This window comes from Gadus macrocephalus, chromosome 12, assembly GCF_031168955.1.
Source record: "Gadus macrocephalus chromosome 12, ASM3116895v1".
NCBI lineage: Eukaryota > Metazoa > Chordata > Actinopteri > Gadiformes > Gadidae > Gadus > Gadus macrocephalus.
In genome coordinates, this window is record NC_082393.1 from 24,525,561 (window position 1) to 24,550,281 (window position 24,721).

General features: G+C 49.6%; 1 protein-coding gene across 1 annotated transcript in view; it reads right to left on the reverse strand.

Moving 5' to 3' along the window:
• The window catches only part of polrmt (polymerase (RNA) mitochondrial (DNA directed)), a gene marked incomplete at its 5' end in the record, with an annotated part of 40,914 nt that extends 16,376 nt beyond the window's left edge, over nucleotides 1-24,538 (reverse strand). Inside the window, 18 exon segments of the mRNA XM_060066295.1 lie at nucleotides 1,658-1,744; nucleotides 3,571-3,750; nucleotides 5,909-6,031; nucleotides 7,863-7,985; nucleotides 8,712-9,497; nucleotides 10,984-11,223; nucleotides 11,470-11,640; nucleotides 12,237-12,404; nucleotides 14,693-14,842; nucleotides 19,105-19,164; nucleotides 19,166-19,295; nucleotides 20,643-20,663; nucleotides 22,474-22,558; nucleotides 22,561-22,594; nucleotides 23,330-23,775; nucleotides 23,778-24,194; nucleotides 24,360-24,384; nucleotides 24,386-24,538. Of these exon segments, the coding sequence (XP_059922278.1) occupies nucleotides 1,658-1,744; nucleotides 3,571-3,750; nucleotides 5,909-6,031; nucleotides 7,863-7,985; nucleotides 8,712-9,497; nucleotides 10,984-11,223; nucleotides 11,470-11,640; nucleotides 12,237-12,404; nucleotides 14,693-14,842; nucleotides 19,105-19,164; nucleotides 19,166-19,295; nucleotides 20,643-20,663; nucleotides 22,474-22,558; nucleotides 22,561-22,594; nucleotides 23,330-23,775; nucleotides 23,778-24,194; nucleotides 24,360-24,384; nucleotides 24,386-24,538 (3,399 nt within the window).
• Nucleotides 24,539-24,721: the final 183 nt, after the last annotated feature.

Below are 24,721 nucleotides of genomic sequence, written 5' to 3' on the forward strand. Positions count from 1 at the left end.
GTCTATGGACTCGTCTGTAAAAATAACCCAGCAGTACGGGGGGGGGGGGGGGGGGGGGATTGTTGCACACTCAACAGCCGGCGGCGCGACCGTGCTGTGGGCGTAAGCTCTCTCTGCCCACGATTAATCTCAGAGAAGCAGGTAGCCCTGTTCACGCCCCACAGGTATCCCACGTGCACACAGTGCAGAGACATAGACACGCATAGCGGCGAGCACAGCCGCCACCCACGCGCGCACACGCACACACACACACACACACACACACACACTACAAAGTACGGACAGACCAAGAACAGGCACAGGAAAGTCAAATGCTTCCCAGCAATTCTAGGCAGCAGTCGATACAGCCCAATTCTATTCATGAGCTGCTCCTCACCCTCTCTCTCTCTCTAGCTCCCTCTCTCCCTCTTGCTCTACCTCTCTCTCTCCCTCTTGCTCTACCTCTCTACCTCTCTCTCTCCCTCTTGCTCTACCTCTCTCTCTCCCTCTCTGTCTCTCTCTCTATCTCTCTCTCTCTAGCTCCCTCTCCAAGTGTCTTCTGCCCTACTCTTCCCTCCCTCCCTTTGTCTACAGCCAGACACGAGATAAAGACGATGGCTTACTTTTAAAAGAAAAAGAGACAGAAAGAATGAGCCACGTCGATAGAGACAAAGATAAGACGGATGAATCATGAGGATGAAGAGGGATAAAGACAGGAGGAGAAAGGTGGCGAACGGGCACGTCAGAAAAGTGAGGCCAGCAATGAGGAATCTCGGTATTGATCGTCTCGCTCAAACCCGCCACACCTCTGCAGGATGTGACCTATTTAAGAGAAGCACACATTCACTGGAGCGCACACAAACACAGACGCCAAAAACAATAACACATGTGCATCCACACACACACACACACACACACACACACATAGCCCCCTGCTGGGAACAGAAAAGGTGAATTCTTCATCTCAGCCGCCGTTGTCTCACAGATTTCCCAGCAGGGGTTGGAACACACACACAAACATACACACACACACACACACACTCTGTTGTTCTCCATCTGCACTGCCACCAGGTGTACCCTCTAAATGAATTGGACCTCTAAGTGGACTCTGGGTGATGAATGGTTCCAGCTGCTGGCGTAATAGTAAATACAGCTATTCTTTCAGAAGTGTGAATGAGAAACCAGCGTCTATATTTGGTACTGGGTCAGCGACGGCTCCTCCCGGAGACATGACGCGAGCGCGCGTGTGTGCGGCCGTGTACGTGCAGACTTCCAGGCGGCTACTTCAAAGTGCATCTGTGGCCTCGCTGCTGTGTTCCCTCCCGAATTGGAAGATAAAGGCGGGCTGATTTGACCGGAGAAATCCATCCAGCGTAGGGTACTACAAAAGCAGACTGGAAGACGACCTGATGGCTGCATGACAACTGGCGTGGCTAACTTTTGACCATTTAGATGAACATAGATGACATATCCAAAGATGAAAACATATTTCATTCGTGATTTCAGGCTCATGGGGAGAGCAGTGAAGTGTTGGTGAACAAAGACAAGCCAGCAGCTTGGACTTTTTCAATCAACAGCCTCCATTCTGACCAATAATCCCAAGCGATGGGGCTTCAAGTCAACGGGCTGATTAAAAAAAGACCAATATAATGGCGATGAGGGTTCCTAGTAGACCTACCTGGATCTCTCGGGTTCCAGTGAACATCTCCTTCAGCCCGCTGAACACCAGACGCACCAGGTAATGGGACGCGTCCCACACATACTCCTGAGAACACAAACGCAGAGAGTCACACGTTTAAAAAACAACGACAACACAAAACTCACTTTCCTACTGTAAATATAATGAGTGCAAACAACGTTACGGACGGAAAGAAACCAAGGAACATGGGTGTGTTCAGGGCCGTAGCCAGGGTTTGAAAAGTAGGATATCAGTTGCGGGGGTTCAGTTTTGTTAGGGGGGAGGGGGGGGTTGTCACACACACTATATATAATAACTAAGCATTTACGCAATAGTCGGAATAGTTCTCACTGGCTGCATTTGTACACAGTTGTATTTAGTTTCTAATTTCAAATTTATTTCTGCAAAAATTCGGTGACCCCATAGCTGGCTACGGGCGCAGGGGGGCTCGCCCTGTACGATGGATGGACGCGTGGCGAGCTGAATCGCCCATCCAAACTGACACGCACGTCGTTGCGGCGATAACATCTCTACCCCCGGCCCCGGCTTTCCGCCCCCCCCCCCCCCCTGTGATCATCACTCACACAATTACCGCCGCCGCGATCCCCGTCGCTTATACAATTAGAGGCATTGAGCAGAAGTCCTTCAACACGATCCTGGGGGCTCAAGATACACTTGAGAGGGAGAAGGAGAGCGGTGTCACGGTATCATCGCAGACGTATCGTACGGACAACGCGATTAGCGGTGGGCTCCGTGCGAGGGATGGGTCTCGGGCCGTCCAAACAGAAGGGCGCCGTCGGGAGGTTTGAGAACGCTCGTTGTGATTTGATACTGCGCCGGAGGAGGGCGGCCGATCGATCAGACGGCCTCTCCTCCAGCACCGCCTCAATTAGAGAGCTATTTTTAAAAGTGTTTTATAAAGCGTGACTGGCCAGAGTTGCGTCCGTAGGACTGGCCAAGCAGAGAGGATAACACACATACACAAAGACACACAGACACACATACATTTGGTATTCTTAATGACATCATGGTGTTCTTAAGGTATTGTCATTATTTCATGGTCAAATAATCATCAGGCATAATTTAAGTTGGCTACCGGTATATAATCATAGATTATGAAATCATGTTTCGAAGAATCGTAATTGCTTAGATGAGTATCATTATTACGATTACAATCATTATTATTATGGTATGTATAATTAAATCTGCCGTCTTTTGTACAACGAAACGAGACCATACCTGCTTTTGTGTGAGGCGAGATTATTACAGGGAGACCACCTAGTGCATCCCCCACTGGTCTAAAAATAGAACCAGACAGGGCACACAAGCAGGGAGGAACACATACACCACCGCCGCCACCACCACCTCCTCCTCCACCACCTCCTCCTCCTCCTCCCCCACCCCCACCACCTCCTCCACCACCTCCTCCTCCTCCTCCTCCCCCACCCCCACCTCCTCCTCCACCACCACCACCACATCCGCCGCCTCCTCCACCACCACCACCACCACCACCTCCTCCTCCTCCTCTACCACCACCACCCCCACCACCTCCGCCTCCTCAACCACCTCCGCCTCCTCAACCACCACCTCCACCTCCACCACCTCCGCCTCCTCCACCACCACCACCACCACCACCACCACCACCACCACCACCTCCGCCTCCTCAACCACCACCTCCACCACCACCACCTCCGCCTCCTCCACCACCACCACCACCACCTCCGCCACCACCACCTCCGCCACCACCTCCGCCACCACCACCTCCGCCACCACCACCTCCTCCACCACCTCCTCCTCCCCCTCCCCCACCCCCACCTCCACCACCACCTCCGCCTCCTCCTCCTCCTCCCCCCCCTCCTCCACCACCACCACCTCCCCCCCCCCCCCATCAGGCCCATGCACGCCCCCCGTACCTTGGGGAACTCCTCAATCTCCTTGAGTCTCTTCTCTATCTGCAGGCGGCCGCCGTAGCGAGTGACCCCGTACACCAGCGTCATCACCGTCTGCTTCACCACCTTCCTGCTGATGTAGCCCTCCAGCACCTGGGCAATCTTCAGCCCCTTCTCCGCGTCGCGCACCCGGAACTCCTCCACCTGGCGCGCAGACGCAAGGGCAGACGGGTGAGAAAGCACGCACGCACGCACGCACATGCACGCATACGCGCGGGTAAACATGTGAGGCCGCATGCACGCAGACAACCACACACACGCAGACGACTACACACACACGCAGACACACACGCACGCACACACACACACACCCACAGGGCATCAGCATGTAGGGCAATCATGACGTCGCCTGGAACGATTGCAGCCAATCACTTGGGTTATTTTGCAGAGCAACTGAGACGGTTACAAAAACAGTGGTTATCTTTAGACGTCACTGGCGATGTACGTTTAATGCGCGGGGGGTCAGTGACTGTTTGAGCATCCCATTTAGGGCTGCTTCGATTCACATTTGCCAACTTTATGGACTCTAATTCAGTGGAATTAGCTTCCACGGAATCAGGAACGAGCTGGAGAGGTGTGGCGTGGTTTCAGCAGACGCAGCTGCGGGCGCCTGATTAATAGAGTTGATGTGGGACTGGGCATGGTCTGATTTCCTCTCTCGCAGTGAGGGATACCCCCAGGACTAGGTTGGAGCGGATACCTGGAAGTAAACTTGCTACACAAACATAGACTTAGAGGCTAAAGAAATGTAATGCCTTTAAGCATGCAGTTAATCGCGAAATATTCTCCAATGTCCAGTCTTTGGACCAAGACTGGACTGAAAACCCGTCCTATTTCAACAAGCTATTTAGTTTGACAAGAGAATATCCTCCGCCACCACAGTGCGCTTCTTTTCCAAACCTTCAAACGGTCCGTCTCGGGCGAGGCTTGGACCAACTCGGGGCGGTTAAACCGGTGGCGGAAAAAAAAACGCAAAATCAGCGCAACAATACGGTAGGGCCAAAAAAAACGCTAATGGAAAACGGGCCAATAATGTTCAGAGGCTTTGGAAAACCCCACTCCACTGCCTGTCGAGCTGCCGGCTCCTTGGCAGCCCGGCCGGGGGAGCCCTGTGTGCGGCAGGCCAGTCCCCTCCTCAGCAGACTGACTTAACGTCTCCTCCCGGTACAGGAGGAGAGAGCGGCGAAGAAAGGAAATCAATCGGTCTTACTATGAAGTCCAAATTGTCCTCTCTCTCGTGCGATAGGCAGGCTCACGGCAGGGAGGAGCGTTCTAAATTGGTTTCTGGGTGCCTCGGGGAGCGGGGGCCCCCGTGCGCTCTCCCACGGGGGCGAGGAGGTCTGCTTAGACTGCTCAGCCATGCAGGACAGGAGACGGCGAGGAAAGTCCGCGGCGCAAAAAAACGCCGGCAAACTTTAAATTTTATTCATAACACTCGCAATCGCCCCCGGGCCGCCGTGGGACCCCGAAGTCGCTCATCTGAATGCGAAAAAGGAAGCTAACAGAACGCACGGGGAGCAGGAACGAGATAGGGGACGAACGGCGGAACGCAGCTGACCGTTCTGCTGCTCATATAAAGCCCTCTGTTTGTTTGAGGGCGCTGATTGAACAGACAAGCGTGTTGCTGGTAGGGGGGGGGGCTTGGGGGGGTGGGGAGGGGTATGGGGGAGGCTGCGTCTCATGAATTCAGAGGATAGACGGACAACACCGTCGGTAGGGCACGGGAAAACGCAAGCACAAGGTCCGACGGAACAGCAGGACGGCAAAACGCAGACCTGCGATTGACGATGTTTCCATGGAGATGTCGTATTGTTTACAAAGAACAGGTCCAATATCTTCAATAAAAAAAACATTTAATTCCGGTTGTTGTTGCACCGACATGAGAAGCTTCTTTTCCAGTAGGCCTGTGTTTTCTCCTAGGGAGCATCCGGTTGTAATTTATATTGCAGATGACAGCGAAAAGTGATGATATTGGAAATATGTTGCTGTTCATTTTCCACCGGCCTCGCTTCATTTTACCGTGCTGCTCTTTTGCTCCATGTAAATGCCATCCGGGTTTGCTGCCAACCATGTGCACTGAATCCATGGGAACTGAATCCATGTGAACTGAACCGGTGTGAAGTGAACCCATATGAAGTGAACCCATATGAACTGAACCCATATAAAGTGAACCCATATGAAGTGAACCCATATGAAGTGAACCCATATGAACTGAATCCATGTGAACTGAACCCATGGGAACTGAACCCAGGTGAACGCAGCATTGCGGCCGGGACAGATGGGCAGACGAACGGACACTGACCTGCTGGGCCACCCCACTGTACACGTCCTGGGGCACGTCGCAGGGCATGAGGTTGACGGACGTGGCGCCGATGACGTCGCGGCCGAGCGCAGCGTAGTGCTGCAGTCCGTTGCACGATCCGTCCTGTGGGGAGCGAGCAGAAGGCGACGGGGCGTGGTGTCAGTGAATGGAATGCATTTACACTAGGGATGCACCGAATATTCGGCCGAAAATGGCCCAAAACATAATGTTCGGTTTCGGCCAAAGGAGTAAAAAGGCCGAACATAATACACCGAACATTTGTAATTGTTTATTTATTTTAAAAAAAAAAAAAGTTGTACTTATTTATTTAAAGGTACATTGTTCTTAAATTCTTGCTATAATGTCTGCTGGAATGTTAGAAAACGTTCAGTATTGAATAAATATTTTGTATCAAATTGTAATTGATTTTTTGTATTGAAAAGCAAGACAAAAAAGTTTATAAAGGACATTTAATTGTTTGATTTATGCAATGGTGAAAAATTAAAGCAAAATGAATGAAAAACAGTAAAAGCCACATTCGGTATTCAGTTTCGGCCTTCGGTCAACTGTTTCAGTATATTCGGTTTCGGTTTCGGCCAAGAATTTTCATTTCGGTGCATCCCTAATTTACACAGCGCTGTTTTAAACAGTGGCCACTCAAAGCGGTTTACAATATCGCCCAAAAGCCTGATATACGAGGCAAGGCCAACACTAACATGCCTACCCTAGAGATACAGTCATGAATCTTCTCTCAAATTCCTAGGGTGGTCTCAATCAAGTGGCGAACGGTGAATGGACTGCATTTATACAGCGCTTTTCTAACCACTGGCCACTCAAAGCGCTTTACAATACTGCCTACCATTCACCCAACCGTGCACACATTCACACAGCGACGGCGGAGTCCACCACGCGGGGCGACGGGATCGAACTAGCAACCTTCTGGTGACCAGCCAACAGGCTCCACCTGCCGAGCCACATGCCACCGCTCACTCACTCACACGGAGGAAGTGAGTGAGTGTGTGAGGCCGGGCCGCAGCCAGCCACCACGCCAGTGAGCAGAGGACCGTGTCCACAGTTCTCACTCGGGGTGGTGGGGGGGGGGGGGGGGAGGCGGGAGAGGAGTTTAGGAGAATGTTTGAAACAGGAAGGAGGATATGGAAGAAGGTGGTGGTGAGGGAAGTGTGGGCACGGAGAAAGGGAAATGAAAAGGGATCTTTTCATTTCTAAGAGAAATCAGAGCCGTGCTGGTTCGTGGAGATACGGGGGGGGGGTCATTAGTCCTCTCTTAATGACATACTGCGGCCCCCCAGTGCGTCCCACATCTCAGCGCATTAAAACTGGTTATAGTGCGGATGGGGTAGAAAATACCAAAGATTAACGATAAAAGGGCATCTGTGCAAAAAATGGCATTTCTCTTAAAAGCCACATCTGGACGTTGGGAGAGGGACATTAAATAAGGAGTACTTACTGCACCGGCGGATAAAAGGTTGTAGGACAACCAGGTCATTAATGGTGTTCCCAGGGGCCTACTGTAGAATATTATTAGTAAATTAAATAAAGGAGATCAAAGCTACGCCGACCAGGAATAGCAGATACTGTGAGTAACGGGTTATTCTCTTTGGTTTGTAGGCGATGTTTTGCCTGCAAAACTATCTTATAACTTTCTGATGGGGCGGCATGTGGCTCAGGAGGCAGAGCGGGTTAGGCTGGTAACCGGAAGGTCGCTAGTTCGATCCCCGGCCCCTCCTAGCGGAGCGTCGAGGTGTCCCTGAGCGAGACGCCTCGCCCCACCTGCTCCCGACGAGCTGGCTGTCGCCTTGCGTGGTCGACACCGACGTCATGTGTGAATGTGTGCGTGAACGTGTGAACGTTCAGGCAATAGCGTAAAGCGCCGTTTAAATGCAGCACATTTACTATGCGGAGAACGAGACTACGGGGTGTGCGAGAGAGCTACCTGGTGGACGGGGAAGTGGGAGATGTATTGCGCCGGGTCGGGCGCGCGCACCGCGCTGGCGATCTCCATGCAGCAGCCCAGGGCCTGCCACGGCTCGTCTGCGTCCATCCACCACTTCCTCCCCTGGTGGAGCCAAGAGCAAAACACAACGCCAATCGATTTGTCCTCCATGCGACCACTTCGGAGTCGACGCCGGGACTTTCTTATCGCAGCATATAGAGGCATTGTGTAGCGTCTCGTCTTAGCCCCCTTTTTGCATACGGGGAACGGGTTAACCTAGCGATTGTTAGTGCTTGGCACAATGTACACATTTTTTTGACAGTAAGCGAACCGACTATACATGGTCGTCATCGTAAGTGAGCCCTTTAATAAAAAACAAGTGCTATGAATAGTTCAGTGTTTCCCATACATAGACCATTGTGTGGCGCGGCGCCACAGAATCAACATCGAGCGCCACGAATTGATTCTGTCATTTTTTTTTTATTATTTTTTTTATATATATATATATTTTTTTTTTTTATATATATATATATTTTTTTAATAACGCGATTTGGAAATCTAAAAATCGTTCCGTCCATTCATCTCTGCATAGCACTCGTTCTCCCTGTCATTCTCACACACACACAATGAGAACGACGATGCTAACACATGAACCCACCGATGTCACCCACCCCACCCCCCCCCCCCGCACCACCACACATTGGTCCTTGGTCTGTGGGAAACACTGTAGTTACAATGCTAGATGCTGCATCAGTATAAACTCTTTATCGGCCGATACTCATCGGCATCGGGACGGGAAAATATGGTATCGGAGCATCTCTGTGTGCAAGTCGTTCAAAGGGCCCCTACGTTGAGCGGGTTGTCCGCAGAGTCCAGGATCTCCTCCATGAGGCTGTTGGCGTACTCCAGCCGGCCCCCCAGCGAGCTCCTCTTCCTCAGCCCCGTCAGGTTCACCAGGTGGATCTTCACCCAGTCCAGCCCCTTGGCCCCCAGCGCCTTGCCCTCGGCGAACACCAGCAGCGCCCGCGTCACGTCGCTGCCCAGGTGGTTGAAGTGCGGCGGGCACGGGTACGTGCGCCCCCGGAAGTCCATGTTGTGCGGGAACCAGAACTTCCTGTCCCGCATGTGGCTGGCGATGGACAGCTTGTACAGCGCGTCCATGCGCAGGCTGTGCATCTCGCTGTACTTCTTCTTGGCCCTCACCACCTCCTTCTTCATGTGGGCCTTCTCCGCCGAGGTGAAGGCCGGGTCGTTGGCGTTGAAGTGGGGCACCCGGGGCGCCTCCGACAGCGGCGGCGGCACGCCCAGCTTGTCGCTGCCGCGCCGGTTGAAGACGGAGACGACGATGTCCAGCAGCGGGCCGTTCACCCGCCAGGCGCAGCTGCCCAGCTGGTTGAGCGAGTCGAGCACGGGGTGCAGGCCGCGGCAGCGCTCCAGCAGCCGCTCGTGCTGCGTGGCGCCGTCCGTCGAGCGCATCAGCTTGGTGGGCGACAGCAGGTAGCCGCCGTACTTGGCGGAGATCCAGGGCACCGGCGGGCACAGCATGGGCATCACGTAGGAGTCAAAGGTCAGCCGGGTCTCTGTGGCGTCCTGCTGGATCTGGGTGAGGAGGGGGTGGGGCTTGATGAAGCCCACCTGTGGCGGAGCAGAAGCACACGGGGTCACGGGGAGGTAAAGCGTGTGCGCGTGTAGGCAGCATCGACAGGAGGGCAACTTAAAAAAAAAAGACTTGATTACGTTCACTAATTTGGTAAAACAATCAGAGTAATCTGTAGTGTCCACATGCATTGCAGTTTGCATAATGAGGTTAATTCACCACATGATGTAAATCAGTTTCATGGCACCATAAATCATGTTTTCGTTCCCTTTTAAAGCCTGTCCGATTTTGCCCCTCCCAGTGAATATGTGGGAGACTCGAAATAAAAAAAACTCTAGCGTGGCTCGGCCGCCATGAATGGGAGGGGTTTCGGGAATCCCCCGTTAAAACAAAGGCATCCTTGCAGTTCTCTGTACTGCAAGTTTCCGAGGCACCCAGGACTAGTCCATAGCTGGGTATCTCTCCCTGTTCTGGCGCCCCGGGTCCCAGGGCAGTAACTCAGCCCGTCTATTCGGAGCGGCCTGGAACACCGAGGGATTAGCCTGGGACCTATTCATCTCACTCAACATCTCCCCTCCGCAGGCTCACAGATGGCGGGGAAGGGGCGTTACTATTGATCCGCTCCTGATCGTCTGAGGGTCCGCTGAGCTTCGCTAGGGAAGGCGCTGGATGTGTGTGTGTGGAGGGGGGGGGCTCGACATAAGCTAAGTCTTTACATTTCTAGGAACACAGTTGCTTTTGTTTAGATTTTAGTTCTTGCGTCTTCTTCTTTTTTTTCATGTCCCGGCTTATGTAACAAAAAAACAAACCTTATGCACCTTAATCCCGTTGTCATGGCAGCTTACTCGATAAAGCCTTATCTGACTGATCCGACGGCTCTCATTAGGGTAGGCCCAGGTGACTTCTGTGGGGCTTATGGCCCCACATGAGGCCCCATAAGCCCCACATAAGGCCCCTCTTCCATGGGACATCGCAGGGTAGGATATATGGAGCTCAGGTTCCCCTATGGCTGGCGTCTATATAGTGTGAGAAGAACATGCCCTAATTGTAGCGCAGCGAAGCGATGGCTACGGTTCTTATTTATGGTTGCGTCATCAAATAAAACGACGTCTTCTTGTTTAATCGTCTCTTTCGGAAGTCAACATAGTCATTAGGGAGACACCTTTCCTAAAGGGACTTTAGTGCAGGGAATACAGATGTAAGCCGGTAGAGATTAGCGCTGTTGCTCAAAGGTATGATAAGCTAGACGGGCTAACCATCCAACAGGGATCGAACCAGCCATGAGTCAAACCCATGATTCATTAGGGCGTCGACCTGAACCTATTTTAAAGCGACCACCTCAACCTACTTTAAAGACACCATCCTATTTCACCATGACGACAAATACAGTACGCATGTACCAATTCGTCATGTACCAATTCGTCATGGACCTATTCATCATGTCCCTAATCACCATGTGTACCACCAGTCCTCATGACCAGTCCGTCGTCGTCAAGGTATTTGTGGGCGCGTGGAGGGGGTCACCTGTCGGGTACTGCGGAAGGTGTACATGTGGTAGAGGATGGGGATGAGCTTCCTCTCGTAGGCCGGGTTCAGGATGTCGCTGTTGATCTTCAGGTTCTTCACCATCAGGTCCACCATGTAGGTGCCCAGCTCCACGCTGACGATGTAGGGCCACTGGAGCTCCTCCCCCTGCAGGGTGGGGCCCGACGGGTTCGCCGCCTCCAGCTTCAGCCACTGCTCCCTGGGGAGGGCCAAGCAGTCCTGGACACAGACCACGGGGACACACCCATTTCAATGAACACACACACATTCGCACCGACGACGGTGTCGACCAATGCAAGGCGAGCAGCACAGCTCGTCAGGGGCAGTTGGGGTGAGGTGTCTCGCTCAGGGACACCTCGACACTCGGGGTGACGGAGTCGGGGGATCGAACTAGCGACCTTCCGGTTACCAGCCAACCGCCGCCCGTGCGTGCCTTATGTGTGGAACCGGATGCCCGTCCTCTACCTCGGTGTCTTTGGCCAGCAGGTCGGTGTAGCCGCTGTAGACGGAGCCCAGCTTCTCCACCATCAGGTCCTGTCCCTTCTGGCGGATGGAGCACTTGGTGTAGACCCTGTTGCCCAGGTCCCGGGCCAAGACCTTCAGGGACTCTCCGCTCAGGGGCAGGTTGGACACACTCTGCAGGACCACAGCGCTCTCCTCAGTCAGGCGTTTACGAAGAGCTCAATCCATTTTAGATTTGTTTTTATTTAGTGATCGACTTATTGAAGGGGGATACCATACAGCTAAAAGGTAGTCCCGAGTTATGGTATCAAGTTATTTAATGAAGTTATCTGCCTGAGGGATTCCACCTTGATGTGGACCAAGTCTAAGTCATGATGTGGATCGGGTCTGGGTCAGGTCTTGGTCATGATGTGGATCGGGTCTGGGTCAGGTCTTGGTCATGATGTGGATCGGGTCTGGGTCAGGTCTTGGTCATGATGTGGATCGGGTCTGGGTCAGGTCTTGGTCATGATGTGGATCAGGTCTGGGTCAGGTCTTGGTCATGATGTGGATCAGGTCTGGGTCAGGTCTTGGTCACGATGTGGATCAGGTCTGGGTCAGGTCTTGGTCACGATGTGGATCAGGTCTGGGTCAGGTCTTGGTCACGATGTGGATCAGGTCTGGGTCAGGTCTTGGTCACGATGTGGATCAGGTCTGGGTCAGGTCTTGGTCATGATGTGGATCAGGTCTGATGATGTGGATCATGTCTGTGGGTCTGTGGGTCGATCTACCTGTATCATAATGTCCACGTATTCCTTGTCGTCCAGAAGGCAGAGGTAGGGGTAGAGGTTGAGCTTGTAGTCTCTGCTCTTGGTGCTGGCCAGGATCATCTTCCTCTCCTTCAGCGCCGCGAGGAGGGTCTTCCTCCACTGGGACCGCAGCTCGTCCAGGAGCGTCCTCTGATAGGGCGAGACACATGTCAATCATCCCTGTGTCTAATGTACACAGGATCATCTCGGAGCCAGCAGACCTGCTATGTTATACATACAGAGTCGCCCTTTTCATTATAAAAAAAAAAAAAAAGTAATATTTTTAAGTGCATTTCTACAGTGGCCACTTGTCCCGATGTTGATTGGAAGCCTTAAAAGACCCCTTTTTACAGTTTACTGCTGCTGGCAGAGTTTGTGTATGCCCATTACACGCTTATTTCCGCTTCCAGCGACATGAAATAAATATGAAGAAAAAGAAAGTGAAACTCCCTTTTCACCCGGACTCGAGCTTGTCTGCCTTCAGACATAAGAAAGTATTCTAAAGTCTTACTTGTGAGAGTAGAAACAGCCTAAAGACCTAACAAACACACAGCGTTGGGTCTGTCGCCTCAGGTGAGTAATTGAATTGTTCTCTACACAGAGCTCGATGGGAATGTATACAAGTGGACCCCCTTTGTCTCCAAACCGCCAGGACAGATGCTAAACAATTACCCAAAGCACAAACGAGGAGATGGAAAAACAATTATCAAAGTCCCTCTCCTAGAGTCCTATTTCATCAGAATCAGAAGGGTTGTTTAACTGCGAGAAGCCAGGGATGAGCTCGCTCGCAGTGAAGAGACATCAGTAAAACACGACTGAGTGTGATCGAGTGATCGAGTGAGTGAGTGAGTGAGTGAGTGAGTGAGTGAGTGAGTGAGTGAGTGAGTGAGTGAGTGAGTGAGTGAGTGAGTGAGTAAGGGAGAGAGAGAGATGAGGGAGGCATGCGTGACTGGGCATTTAACGAGCTGGTTATGCTGGCTTGGTCCTGCCTGCTGGAGACGGGAACAGTGGAATGATCAGAGACTCACCACACGTAGACAAGAGAAGACAGAACTTCCTTTCTAGACCATCAGAAAGAAAGACGTGGAGAGCTGTGGGACAGCATGCAGTCTGTGTGCGTGCATGCTTTATTGTGTGTCTGTCTGCATGTGTGCGTGTCTGCATGTGTGCGTGTGTGTACGTGTGCGTGATGGTATGTGTGTGTGTGTGCGTGTGCGTGCCTATACACAAGTGTATGAAGGGGGGGAGAATGCATCACACACTGTGTGGGGGGCTTGCATCACACCTGCCAGACCCCCGGTGGGTCTGAGCGCGAGCACAGGCCCAGCCAAGGGTGGGGTGGCAGAGAGTTGACTCAGCATCCCCGCGCCTCCAGCACAACTATACAGTATCATGCTGCTTTGGCTCGGCTTTCGATGCTTCGTGACCCCCCCCCCCCCCCCCCCCTCTACCACTCCCTCCCTCCCTCCCCACCGGACCCCTCATCCACCCTCCCCACCTCCGGCGTGGCCTATCTTCCCCGAGCAGGGAGGCCCTGGCTGGGAACGCAAATGCCAGAGCTGGCGAGGCGAAGACACTTTGGGAATATAGTGTTCTTGCCACTCATGGCCCCCGCTGCATAATATAACAGATAGTCCTTCTTCAATGGGAAGGATCAGTAGCCCCCGGCCAATGTGGGAAAACTGCTGAGGCGTGCAGAACAACACCCGCAGAAGTGATGCTGCACGCCGATTGTCTTATTTATAATTTTCCTCAGACAGAACCGGTGTTGCCTGACGCTGGTCACACGACGTCAAAGGGGGCAAATGTCTCAAGAGGAAAAAAAGACTGAATGGCCTGTGGTTACTTTGTAGTCATAATTATAATTATATACCTATGTATCTTAATTAAGTTTAATAATGATTCAAAAGACATAGAAAGTATCAACCTCACGATCACCATCATGGTGCTGCGTGCCGTCTTCATTACACGTCGGCATAAACAAGGAAATGCTAATTATAGATCTTCTATCATTAGGTGGCCGCGGGGGTTCAGCGGGGTTCAGTGGGGGTTCCCCGCTGGCGTTACTTCCCCTGAACCCCCATCTGATCAGAGACACAGACAGGCCTTCCCCTCGGTAGAAACACTTTCATAGATGGGTACCAAAAATAATGTATTTTCATCGGGTGCACATGGGTAAGTCACTTACCCACGTGCAACTTACTGTAGTTAATGTATTAGTATGTAAATGCTAGTAGTCTGTAAATGTGGTAGTGGTAGTAGTATAGCGGTAGTATTAGTATAGTAGTACTAATATTACTAGTACTAGTATTAGTAGTAGTAGAAGTAGAAGTAGTAGTAGTGTGGAGTGTTCCTACCATCTTTGCATAGTACTCTGGGATTGGCCTGTACTAGCAGTATTGGTAGTAGTACTAATAGTAGCAGCAGTGTTACCCTACCATATTGGCTATGTGCTCTGTGATGGGCCTGACGGTCTCCACGGAGTCGATGGTGACGGTGCAGCCCTGCTCCACCTCCAGCTGCTGGCCGAAGCGCTCCTGCAGCTCCTCCCGGGTGAAGTCCAGCTTGGGGTAGTGGTGGCCCTCTCTCTGGAGAGACACAACGCAACAGTACGGGTAGGGGATTGAGTTTAACTGATTGAACATAGTGTACATGCTGGCACTTAAAAATAATACTAGGATAAGCATCTTATCCTAGCTATCTTTGTTGTATACTGGGAATGGGTTAACCTAGTGTTTGTTAGTGCTTGGCACTTGTTTCTATGAACATCCTTACTGTAACGACAGAGATATATTGCTTTTGTTTCTTCTGAAAATATATTTATTGTAAGTTGCTTTGGATAAAAGCATAACGTGTAAACAAGTTGAACAAATGTAAAATGGTCAGAACAAATCTAATGACCATCTAGTTCATGCATTTCAACACTGGAGCCCCCATCTCTCTGAAATTAATCTACAACCCAGCATAAAGGAGATAAAAAACAAGCTTGATGGTTTGCTTTGTGTAGGCTGGGCTTGGCCTTTCTATGCCACTACTGTCAAGAATCAGTTATTGGAAAGATAAAGACTGCACCAAACACATTTCTTTTAATGGTTATCATTTGACTAGGTGAGTGAACGAGTGCATGAGCAATCAGTTTAACTCATCAGCGTCCTGCGATGCTGGCAGTGACTGCCTGCATCCAACAAGTGGTGGGTGAGTCTCTCTCTCTCTCTCTCTCTCTCTCTCTCTCTCTCTCTCTCTCTCTCTCTCTCTCTCTCTCTCTCTCTCTCTCTCTCTCTCTCTCTCTCTCTCTCTCTCTCTCTCTCTCTCTCTCTCTCTCTCTCTCTCTCTCTCTCTCTCTCTCTCTCTCTCTCTCTCTCTACGGCCCCCTGCTGCCCTATGCCATCTAACGCTTCATGATTCTGCCTGTGTCGACATGCTCCTCCAATTACAAGCTGGCAGACGATATTCTTATCAACCAGTAGTTAATCTTTAATATATCACTCAACTCGAGATTATTTTAGATTGCACAAATCCACTCAACGTATGTGATAATGTAATCATATAAACCAATTACATTTCTGGTTTGCTGATTATTTTCGGATGGGCGATTTATATACAGGTCTGTGTTTGGGTTAAGTACAGTGAGCCCTTGAAACGGAGAGCAATCTGACAGGACAACGAGAAATAATATGACATCATGGTTGGCGGATTTAAAAAAAATTGGTGAAGAACTGAACACTTCATGCAATGAAAAAAATATAAGACATTCACAGCAATGCACAAATCTGCAAAAAAGAAATACAAATAAAATGCATAAAAAAGAAATTCAATGAAAAAATTGAATTGAACATTTTGTAATCTTCCAAATAACGCGTCCGTCTTAACAACACAAATTGACCATGAATGCAGATCAACCTCTGGACTCTTGACTGCTCCTACGTGTGTTCCTGATAGATCCGCTGGCGCTCCTTCTCTAACAACCCCCGCTTCTGCCGCCACGCTGGGCCACATTAATAATTTGTGTACCGTAATCACATGTAGACAGCGGGGGGGGGGGGCATATGGAAGAAGCCTATGTTGACAAATGCCTGGCCTCAATAACCAGCCCAGCAGATATGAAAATGCCCTTCCAACCCATCTCTCCGAGCCTCATTAAGACCAAACGACTTGAGGCGACCAAATCACCCGGGGCTGGATGGCTCAGTAATTAAAACGCCAGCGCTCGTATGGGTTAATGTACATGCTTGTGCGCACACACACACGCACGCGCACCACATGCCGACACACATATGGACACACGAAGAGGGGTGTGTGCGCGCGCGCGTGTGTGTGTGTGTGTGTGTGTGTGTGTGTGTGTGTGTGTGTGTGTGTGTGTGTGTGTGTGTGTGTGTGTGTGTGTGTGTGTGTGTGTGTGTGTGTGTGTGTGTGTGTAAAAGCTGTGCTTATCCCCTCAACGTTTGTAAATGGAAGTAAGGCGGCCCTGCCAAATTTGAGCAAACGGCCAAGGACGTCAGAACGTTATGGACGTACAGGCCGGATAGGGGAGAGGGGAGAGAGGAGATGGGACCCGGAGGCTGGATGAGATACAGCAGTGGACACTTTAATTGCCTCACAACAGTGTCAGAAGGAGATGGAAGAGGAGGAGGAGGAGGAGGAGGCGGAGGAGGAAGGCTGTGTATCAGGCTGAACAGCAGCCTGGGTGCAAAGAGAGGCAAGCAAAGCGTAGTGGTGTTGTGGTGGAGATAAGTCGCCTGCCATGATGGCACCGATCCAAAAGGATGGCCTTGGCGGAAGCATGGGCGGAGCGCATTGGTTGGCCAGTAGGGGCTGTAGGTCGAGTAGGAGGGGTGAGGGGTTGGGGGGGGGGGGGGGGTTAGGGGGGGGTATGTGTATCTTCATTCCAGTAAATCTCATTAAATCATTCTCTCTGAAGGAAAACACTTGATTTGGAAAGGCAAATGCCAGTCTTGTTTTGGATATATGTATTTATATATTTCTATACCCCAAAACACACACACTTTTTTTTGTGGCAAAAATACTATGCAACAGGCGAAGGCGGACGTATGAAGAAATTATTGAGAGAGGGAGAATACCACAAAGATCTCCGTTGACGAGCGGAAAATAGATCAAAGTGCATTTCAGACCGGCTACAACTTCATCAAAACTCCCACTTACACACGCAAACAATATAGTAATTAGGCTGCTGCTCACAGTGATTGAACATCCTCAGGAGAGTTACTGCCAGCCGGTCTGCTTCTCCATCCTCCAACAGACTGGTCACGTGGACAACACTATATCAGTCATTCTACAAAGCTACCTTAAAAAAAAGACAGCCATACAGTCCATCAATGAAGTGATCAATCAGTCATCCACAACACTGGTCACGTGGACGACCCCTATATCAGTCATACTACAAAGCTACCCTAGAAAAAGACAGCAATACAGTCCATCAGTGAAGTGATCAGTCAGTAAACCAGCAGTCAGATCACCACACATCCAGTCAACGACACAAAGCTTCATCAGCTGCCTCACAGTCGAAACACACACGCATGCACGCACGCACGCACGCACACGCACACACACACACAAAAATATGCCAAAGGTTGACAAAAACATCACAGAATAAACAAACTGAACATGGTGCTAGCTAAGCAACAAAACAAACAACAAAAGTGCACAGAATGAAAGACTTTCTAGAAAATCGTGGGACAAATAAGAAAATGGACAGCAGAGAATTGGACACAGAAGTGTGAATAAATAGAGTGCTGTGAGCCTGTGACACAAGAAGAGAGGGAAAAGTAAAGGAAACAGGGGACAGAGGTGAAGAGAGGAGAGCAAAAGAAGAGAAAGGAGAGGAAGCAAGAGGAGAGGTGAAGAGAGGAGGGGGAAAGACGAGAAAGGAGAGGAGACGAGGGGAGAGGTGAAGAGAGGAGAGGAGAAGAGGGGAGAGGAGGCAAGGGAGAGGTGAAGAAATGAGAGGAAAAGGCGAGAAGGATAGCAGAGGAGAGGGAGAGATGGGAGAGGGGGAGAGGAGAAAGGGAGGAGAGGGGTGAGGAGAGGAGTGGAGACGAGGGAGAAACCGAGAGGCAAAGATGAGGAAAGAGAAGGAAAGAGAAGTGGATGTGAAGATAGAGGGGGGGGGGGGGGGGGGGGGAAGAGGATAGGACTGGCCTGATCTATAAATAGGCGGTTGTCTACCTGTCTGTGAAAGAGTGACAATCAGATCGCTCATGGTCGTGCCGGTGAACGACCAGTCGTTTCCTCGCACTCTGGTGTTTCAGACGATCCACGGACACACCCCTGCGCGGCCTCACAGCTACTGATCCAACTCTATTTATAGACTCGTTATCACTTAAGAAAGCCGTGCTGGGGACTAATGAATAAAAGGTGCCCAAAAGTAACAACGCCTCCTTGTGTATGCACAATGTGCACAATGTGCAACGGATGGTGTAAATGTAACCCATTTCCTCTAGAGTTATCTCCCCCCCTTGCTGTCGTGGTTTGAAGGGGTAAAGTATACCCCTGCCTGCAGCATTGTGGTGATCCTGATCAGTTCTCAGCGTTTGATTATTGATAAGAAATCTGCAGTCACACAATGCAGGAATGGCCTCGTTTGTTTTACCCCCTGTGTGAGCAGCTGAGAAACAGCAGAGGAGTGTACCGGGAGGTGCTAGTTTGTTTGACCCCCTTCTGTTAGCAGCTGAGAGGCACCCAGAGAAGAGGGTACCTGGAGGCACTTGCTTGCTTTATCCCCGGCTGTGATATCGGCTTCGATACAGCCGAGGAGACTGTACCTGGAGGTATTCGTCTGCCTTACCCCCCCCCCCCGCGTTAACGGCCGAGAGACGGCCAGAGGAGAGGGTACCTGGAGGTAGAGGTCCTGCACCAGGGACGGGGTGGCGGTCGTCCGGCGTCAGGTAGTCGGAGACGGGCTGGTACTCGGGCCTCACCGAGCACACCGCCTTCAGGACCATGTCACGCTCGTCCTGCCGGAACACGAACTGGCCGAAGAGGTTGTCCAGGGAGAGGCCCTCTGCCTCCAGGTGGTTCAGGCATCTGGGGCCGAACGCGGGGAACAAGACGGGGAACACGTTAGGAGAAGGACAAATGGAACGTTTTTTTTGTCATCGGCAATGATGTTTTGATCCATAATGCAATCCTCTGTTCATCTTTTTACCATGCATTCTTAATGAAATTGTGAAGCACATGAACCATTCTATGTTTGATTATAGAAATCAAACAAATCATAAGAGCAGGGTTTCCCGACCTTTTTGGACCCACAACCCTAATCTTTGGTATTTGTTTGCGACCTCAACAAATACAGACTAATAATAAACACAAAATGAATGCTGAGAACAGTCAACACAGCCCACAACAGGAAGACAAAGCATGCAGGAACAGAAAGGGGCGTGGCCCGCATAGCCCAAAGCCACAATATCAGAACAACAATACAAAAAATATAGATATATAAAAGTTAGAAGTCTCCAGCCATCTTCTGTGAACTCAAGGTGAAGCAGCCCTGAGCTATGGAGAGCATATCAACACCAGTACGATCATGGGGTGCATGTTTCTCATATTAATTGGAGCAAACAATGTAATTATTATGTAGACTCTGATCTCGGCGCATAACCTTTCCAACCCGTCGCACTGATCTAAGAGTATCAAATCATCAAATCACGCGCCATCGTTTGACTTCAGTCCTGCATCATTGTGGATGGTTGCATGGCCTGATAGATGGGAGTGGAATGACGATGTGTGTGTATTTGCATGGACAAACCGCCAGGTATGAGGCCGTGTACAGAGGACAGCTGCCCCCCCCCCCCCCCCGACTACAGCGCTAGGTAATGTTTATTCAAGGAGAGAGCCGGCATTCACGGGCCAGACGCGGTTCATAGATATCCCCAAATCTACCACCAGTTGCTGAAATGCAAATGAGAGGGGCTGGGTATAATTTGAAAACGTAATGTTGATTCTTGCCTATGAACTGCGGTATGGCATCTGGGAAGTAGCCATCCTTTGATACTATCATCATTGTTTTGTATTTATCTGCCATTATATTACGTTATAATACATAATGCAATCATCTGTACAATCTTTTTACCATACATTCTTAATGAAATTGTGAAGCACATGAACCATTCTCTGGTTTGATTATACGATTTATGTTCAAACAATAAAACAAGTAAAACAGAAGACAGCACTGTGCGCATTAAAACAGGAATTGGACAAAGACAAGAAAGTTAAAAAAAAAAGAAGAAATTATATTATTTTACTCACAGATGTCTAGTAAAGTCACACCATTCTCTGAGCCATTTAGTATCCAAACCGATATAATTGAGCTGATCTGCCGCTCTAAAGTCAATGCCACACCTGAATACAGTGAAGCCCTATGGAGGTACTGACCTCTGGAGGAAATCTTCAGAACTGCACAAACATAACAAAATAGATATCTGGGACTCTACTCTGGCCTCTACTACGCTTCCTCAAGACATACAATTATAAGTAGCAGCTTTTCTACTGAAAGCGAAATAAACAACAAACAAGTATAAATTGTGCTGCAATTTGTAGTTGTAGTTTTCCATGGATATCATGTTGAGCATTTTGTTAAAATGGTGCTAAACTTTTCAAGTGGGTTCAAGTTCATTCTTCAAAGAATTTCTAACTGAGCTTAAAAACATCATTATGAAGTAACCTCTATGCAGAGCGGTTAAACTCTAGAGGCTAAGAAAGAGAGGGCAACAAAGAAGGGATTAGACTGCGTGGGACGGCAGTGAGGTCTTGTGAAACAAAAAGGGGCAGATAGCTCGACAGATACAAGCAAAATGTGCTTAGCTTCAACATTGGATAGAGGAATTCGAAAGACCTTGACGAAAAGACATCAAGAGAAGGAGAGAGCAAGAGAGAGACAGACAGAGAAAGGGAGAGAGAGGGAGAGAGGGCAATAGCAAGTGAGAGAGAGACGGATGCTGCCTATAAGTGTATGCAATTGAAGGGGAAACAGCACGACTGACATATTAACAGGCAAAATATGTAATATAATCATTGCAAGTGGAAATTAATTATTGCAACAGTGAGCAGGAAGCAGGCTAAGAGAGGCATGTTTGTTCTGGCACCATAGCAGCTGAACAAACTCGTCGACGACGTCAACTGACAGACTAACAGACAGACTGGAAGACAGAAGGACAGGCAGGAAGGTTTTCAGAGGACAGGAGAGACCATGAGCCGGAGGGAGATGGCTCGCTGGGCTGGATATTGAGCAAGGAGCACCAGTGCAGTGAAACAATGTCATCAGCATCGGATTACAGAGCTCTATGGACTGTCGCGAGTGTCTGCCAGCCCTAATGACCACCGTGCTGCCACACAGCATAGGGGGACATTCTCATAGACACGAATGAGCAAGGAGAGAACCCAGATAACAATGAATGACCTCAAGTGACCAGCACACCCCTATAAAAACTCACACGGACGTTTGATCAGAATTTGACAAAACAGAGTTTGCATTGCATTGGGTCTGACCTGTATGTCCACATGCATCTTCTGTTATCCAGTAACACCTGACATTCGGAGACCTCACAATTATGCAGCGAGGCTAATGAGGTCTTGATAGTAAAATTAGGACTGCTCGATTATGGAAAAAAAAATCATGATCATGATTATTTTAGTCAATATTGAAATCACGATTATTCAAACGATTATTTTTGAGTTAGAAAACATGATGTATTTATTCAGCATGCCTCTCTCTAAAACACTTTGTAACTGAGAACTCTGAAATTTCGCTTTAAAAAAATACACTAAATTGTCCAAAAGAAAATGTTAAACTCTAAAATAATGTACAGATATGTATCCAGCTGTTCTGCACTTTCTATAAAACATAATAAAAAATAAATAATAATAATCGAAAACTCGATCATCATTATTATTTGTGATCGTTTGATGCTAAAATCGAAATTAGATGAAATCGTCCAGCCCCAAGTAAAATACAGGTCAATCAATTAGAGATGAAATCCTGGTGGCCACTGCACCTGCGAGCGTGATCCAACAGTTGAACCCTTTCGCATCGACCAAACAGGGACACTGATTCAAATCCATTTGCTCCTACGGTGTAGTCGTGGCAGTAGCACAGAAGTCGACCTGGGTTTAGGGTGACTGCAACGGCACGACCAGGCCTTCAGATGGCCGTCTCTACAGTGAGCTTGGTGGTGTTACTGTCTGTGGTTGGGACCTACCTGCTCACCACGCGGGGCAGCTGTCGGAGCGCCCCATACACTCCAGAGCTGCGCAGTAGGACCCCAGGTTAGGCTTTAACCCCGCCTCTTCCACAGGATGAAGATCCGCCCAATTTGGTTCAGTGTGCCCTGTGTAGTAAGAGACGCAAGGCATACATGATGAGCAATAGGGTCAACATGTAAACATACGTTTAGTGGCAGGATTCTCATTGCACCTGATCTAATCACACTTTTGTTCTTGACTTGGTGTTATACGTTGCTTGCGGAAAGAAGTCTGATTTGAATGTAAAATTTGATCGGGCTTTCTCACTACATGTTGCTGAACTCATCAGTAGAGTTAACAAAAGGTATTCTCTTGTTAGCCCTTAGAGCAGGAAATCATCGTACTAGGAGAGGCCAAAGCGGAAAAGCAAAAGTATATGGCTAACGTCAAATTCTGCCTCAGCAGCAACACCTCCTGGAATAAACTGTGATCTAAACTAAACCTAATACCCATCACAAAAAAGCATGTACTATCTATGTTACGTTGAGCTGCCTTTCATGTACATGATAAAAACATGATCGTAATATTCCTTTTTGTTTGCAACGTGTCGTATTTGCTGACTTTTGCCTTTGTATTCGATTCGATTTTATTTGTATAGCCTTAATCACAGGTACAGTCTCAAAGGGCTTAACAGGCCATACATTTATGACACCCCCCCTTAATTAGCAAGGACGAAATCTTGAGAAGGAACGCAGAGTGGGGGACCCCTCTGTCCAGTGACGATCGGGGGGGCAACGGGTGCCATAATGGATAGATACACAAACATACAGGCAGAACATTTAAAATGATGTGTGTATTATTCTAAGAGCGTACACGCTCACCTTCTTGGCCCAGATCCTCATCACCGTGTTGTACATCCCGACGTCCAGCAGCTTGCGGCGGCTCAGGATCCGATGCTGGCTGAGCAGGAAGCGGTTGGCCCGCTCCAGGTCCCCAGAGAACACGCACGCCTCCAGGTACGAGCGGATGCCGAACTGGGCGTCGCTGCACACGGCCGGCCTCCTGTCCCCCAGCAGGCGCTCCGCGCTGGCCGAGGACGTCAGGTCGCTGACCAGACTCAGCCTCTTCTCCAGCTCCTCCACCTCGGCGTTCTCCTGTGCCTGGGCTAGGAGCTCCAGACTGGGCTGGCCCTGGGCCTGTACGTCCGGAGCCTGCTTCGCGCTTTTCCTTTTGGATGCTTTGTGAGCGGACAAAGCTGCCGCCGATCTCATCTTATCGGCCCATTTCGACGACCCTTCGCTGCCCTCGACCGAAGGTGAAGTCCATATCATGGCTGCGGGTGAGGAGACGGTTTTGTACGATCGACCCGGAGTCTCAGACCAGCTTGGGGCTTCGTCGTTGGCGTCTCCTTGACGTCCTTGTGGGGCTTCGCCTTGACCGTAGGTGGCGTCTCCTTGACGTTCTTCGTCTGAAGCACCTGTTCCCGCTTTATTTTGTTGGTCTTCTCCTGACTTAGTTTCTGCAGCCATCGGCTCGGCTGCGTTTTGGACGACTGTGATTTAGCGGCCCCTTTAGTAAGAGTCTGTTTGGGTTTAACAATGTCCCCTTTCTCACGCAACGTACTTTTGGGGCTCTTTCCAGATCCAGACCCTTTTCCTGATTTGGGTGCTTTGAGCACTTGCACGTTGACATGTTGGATATCTAGGATACCGTCTGACTGCAGTTGTTGGATCCTTGCCTCAAGCACTATGAGAAAGAACAGAGTGTGAAATAAATCAATTATCTCCCCAGTACTAATACTAAACAACAAAAATAATAACATCATTTAATGTTAAGGGAGATAAAAAAAGCAGACAGATGATTAAGGTTCAAGTTTCAAAGAGATGCACATCGAGATGAAAAGAAGAATACCATCTAGTAGTTGAGTCTGTTTAAGTCACGCGTCCGTTGTCCTCATCTTTCCTCGGCAATAGTGGGGAGAAATGTCTTTGTTGTAACCAGTGTGTTTCTGAAGGATGAACAGAAGGGATCAAAGTTAAGAGCACACTGACCAAAACTACAGAACATTTAAGATAATAGATACTCGGGTGTCAACTGTATATATAGTCTTATTATAATAACATACATAAAAAACGTGACTGGATATCGTGTGTCCTGCAACTGATTATACATGTTAAAGAGACATGGAATTGCATAGCATTGCACCATGGTCATCATCACCTCTACCGTTCTCTGCAAGTTGATGACATTTGTCTGAATTAATTTGGACTGCG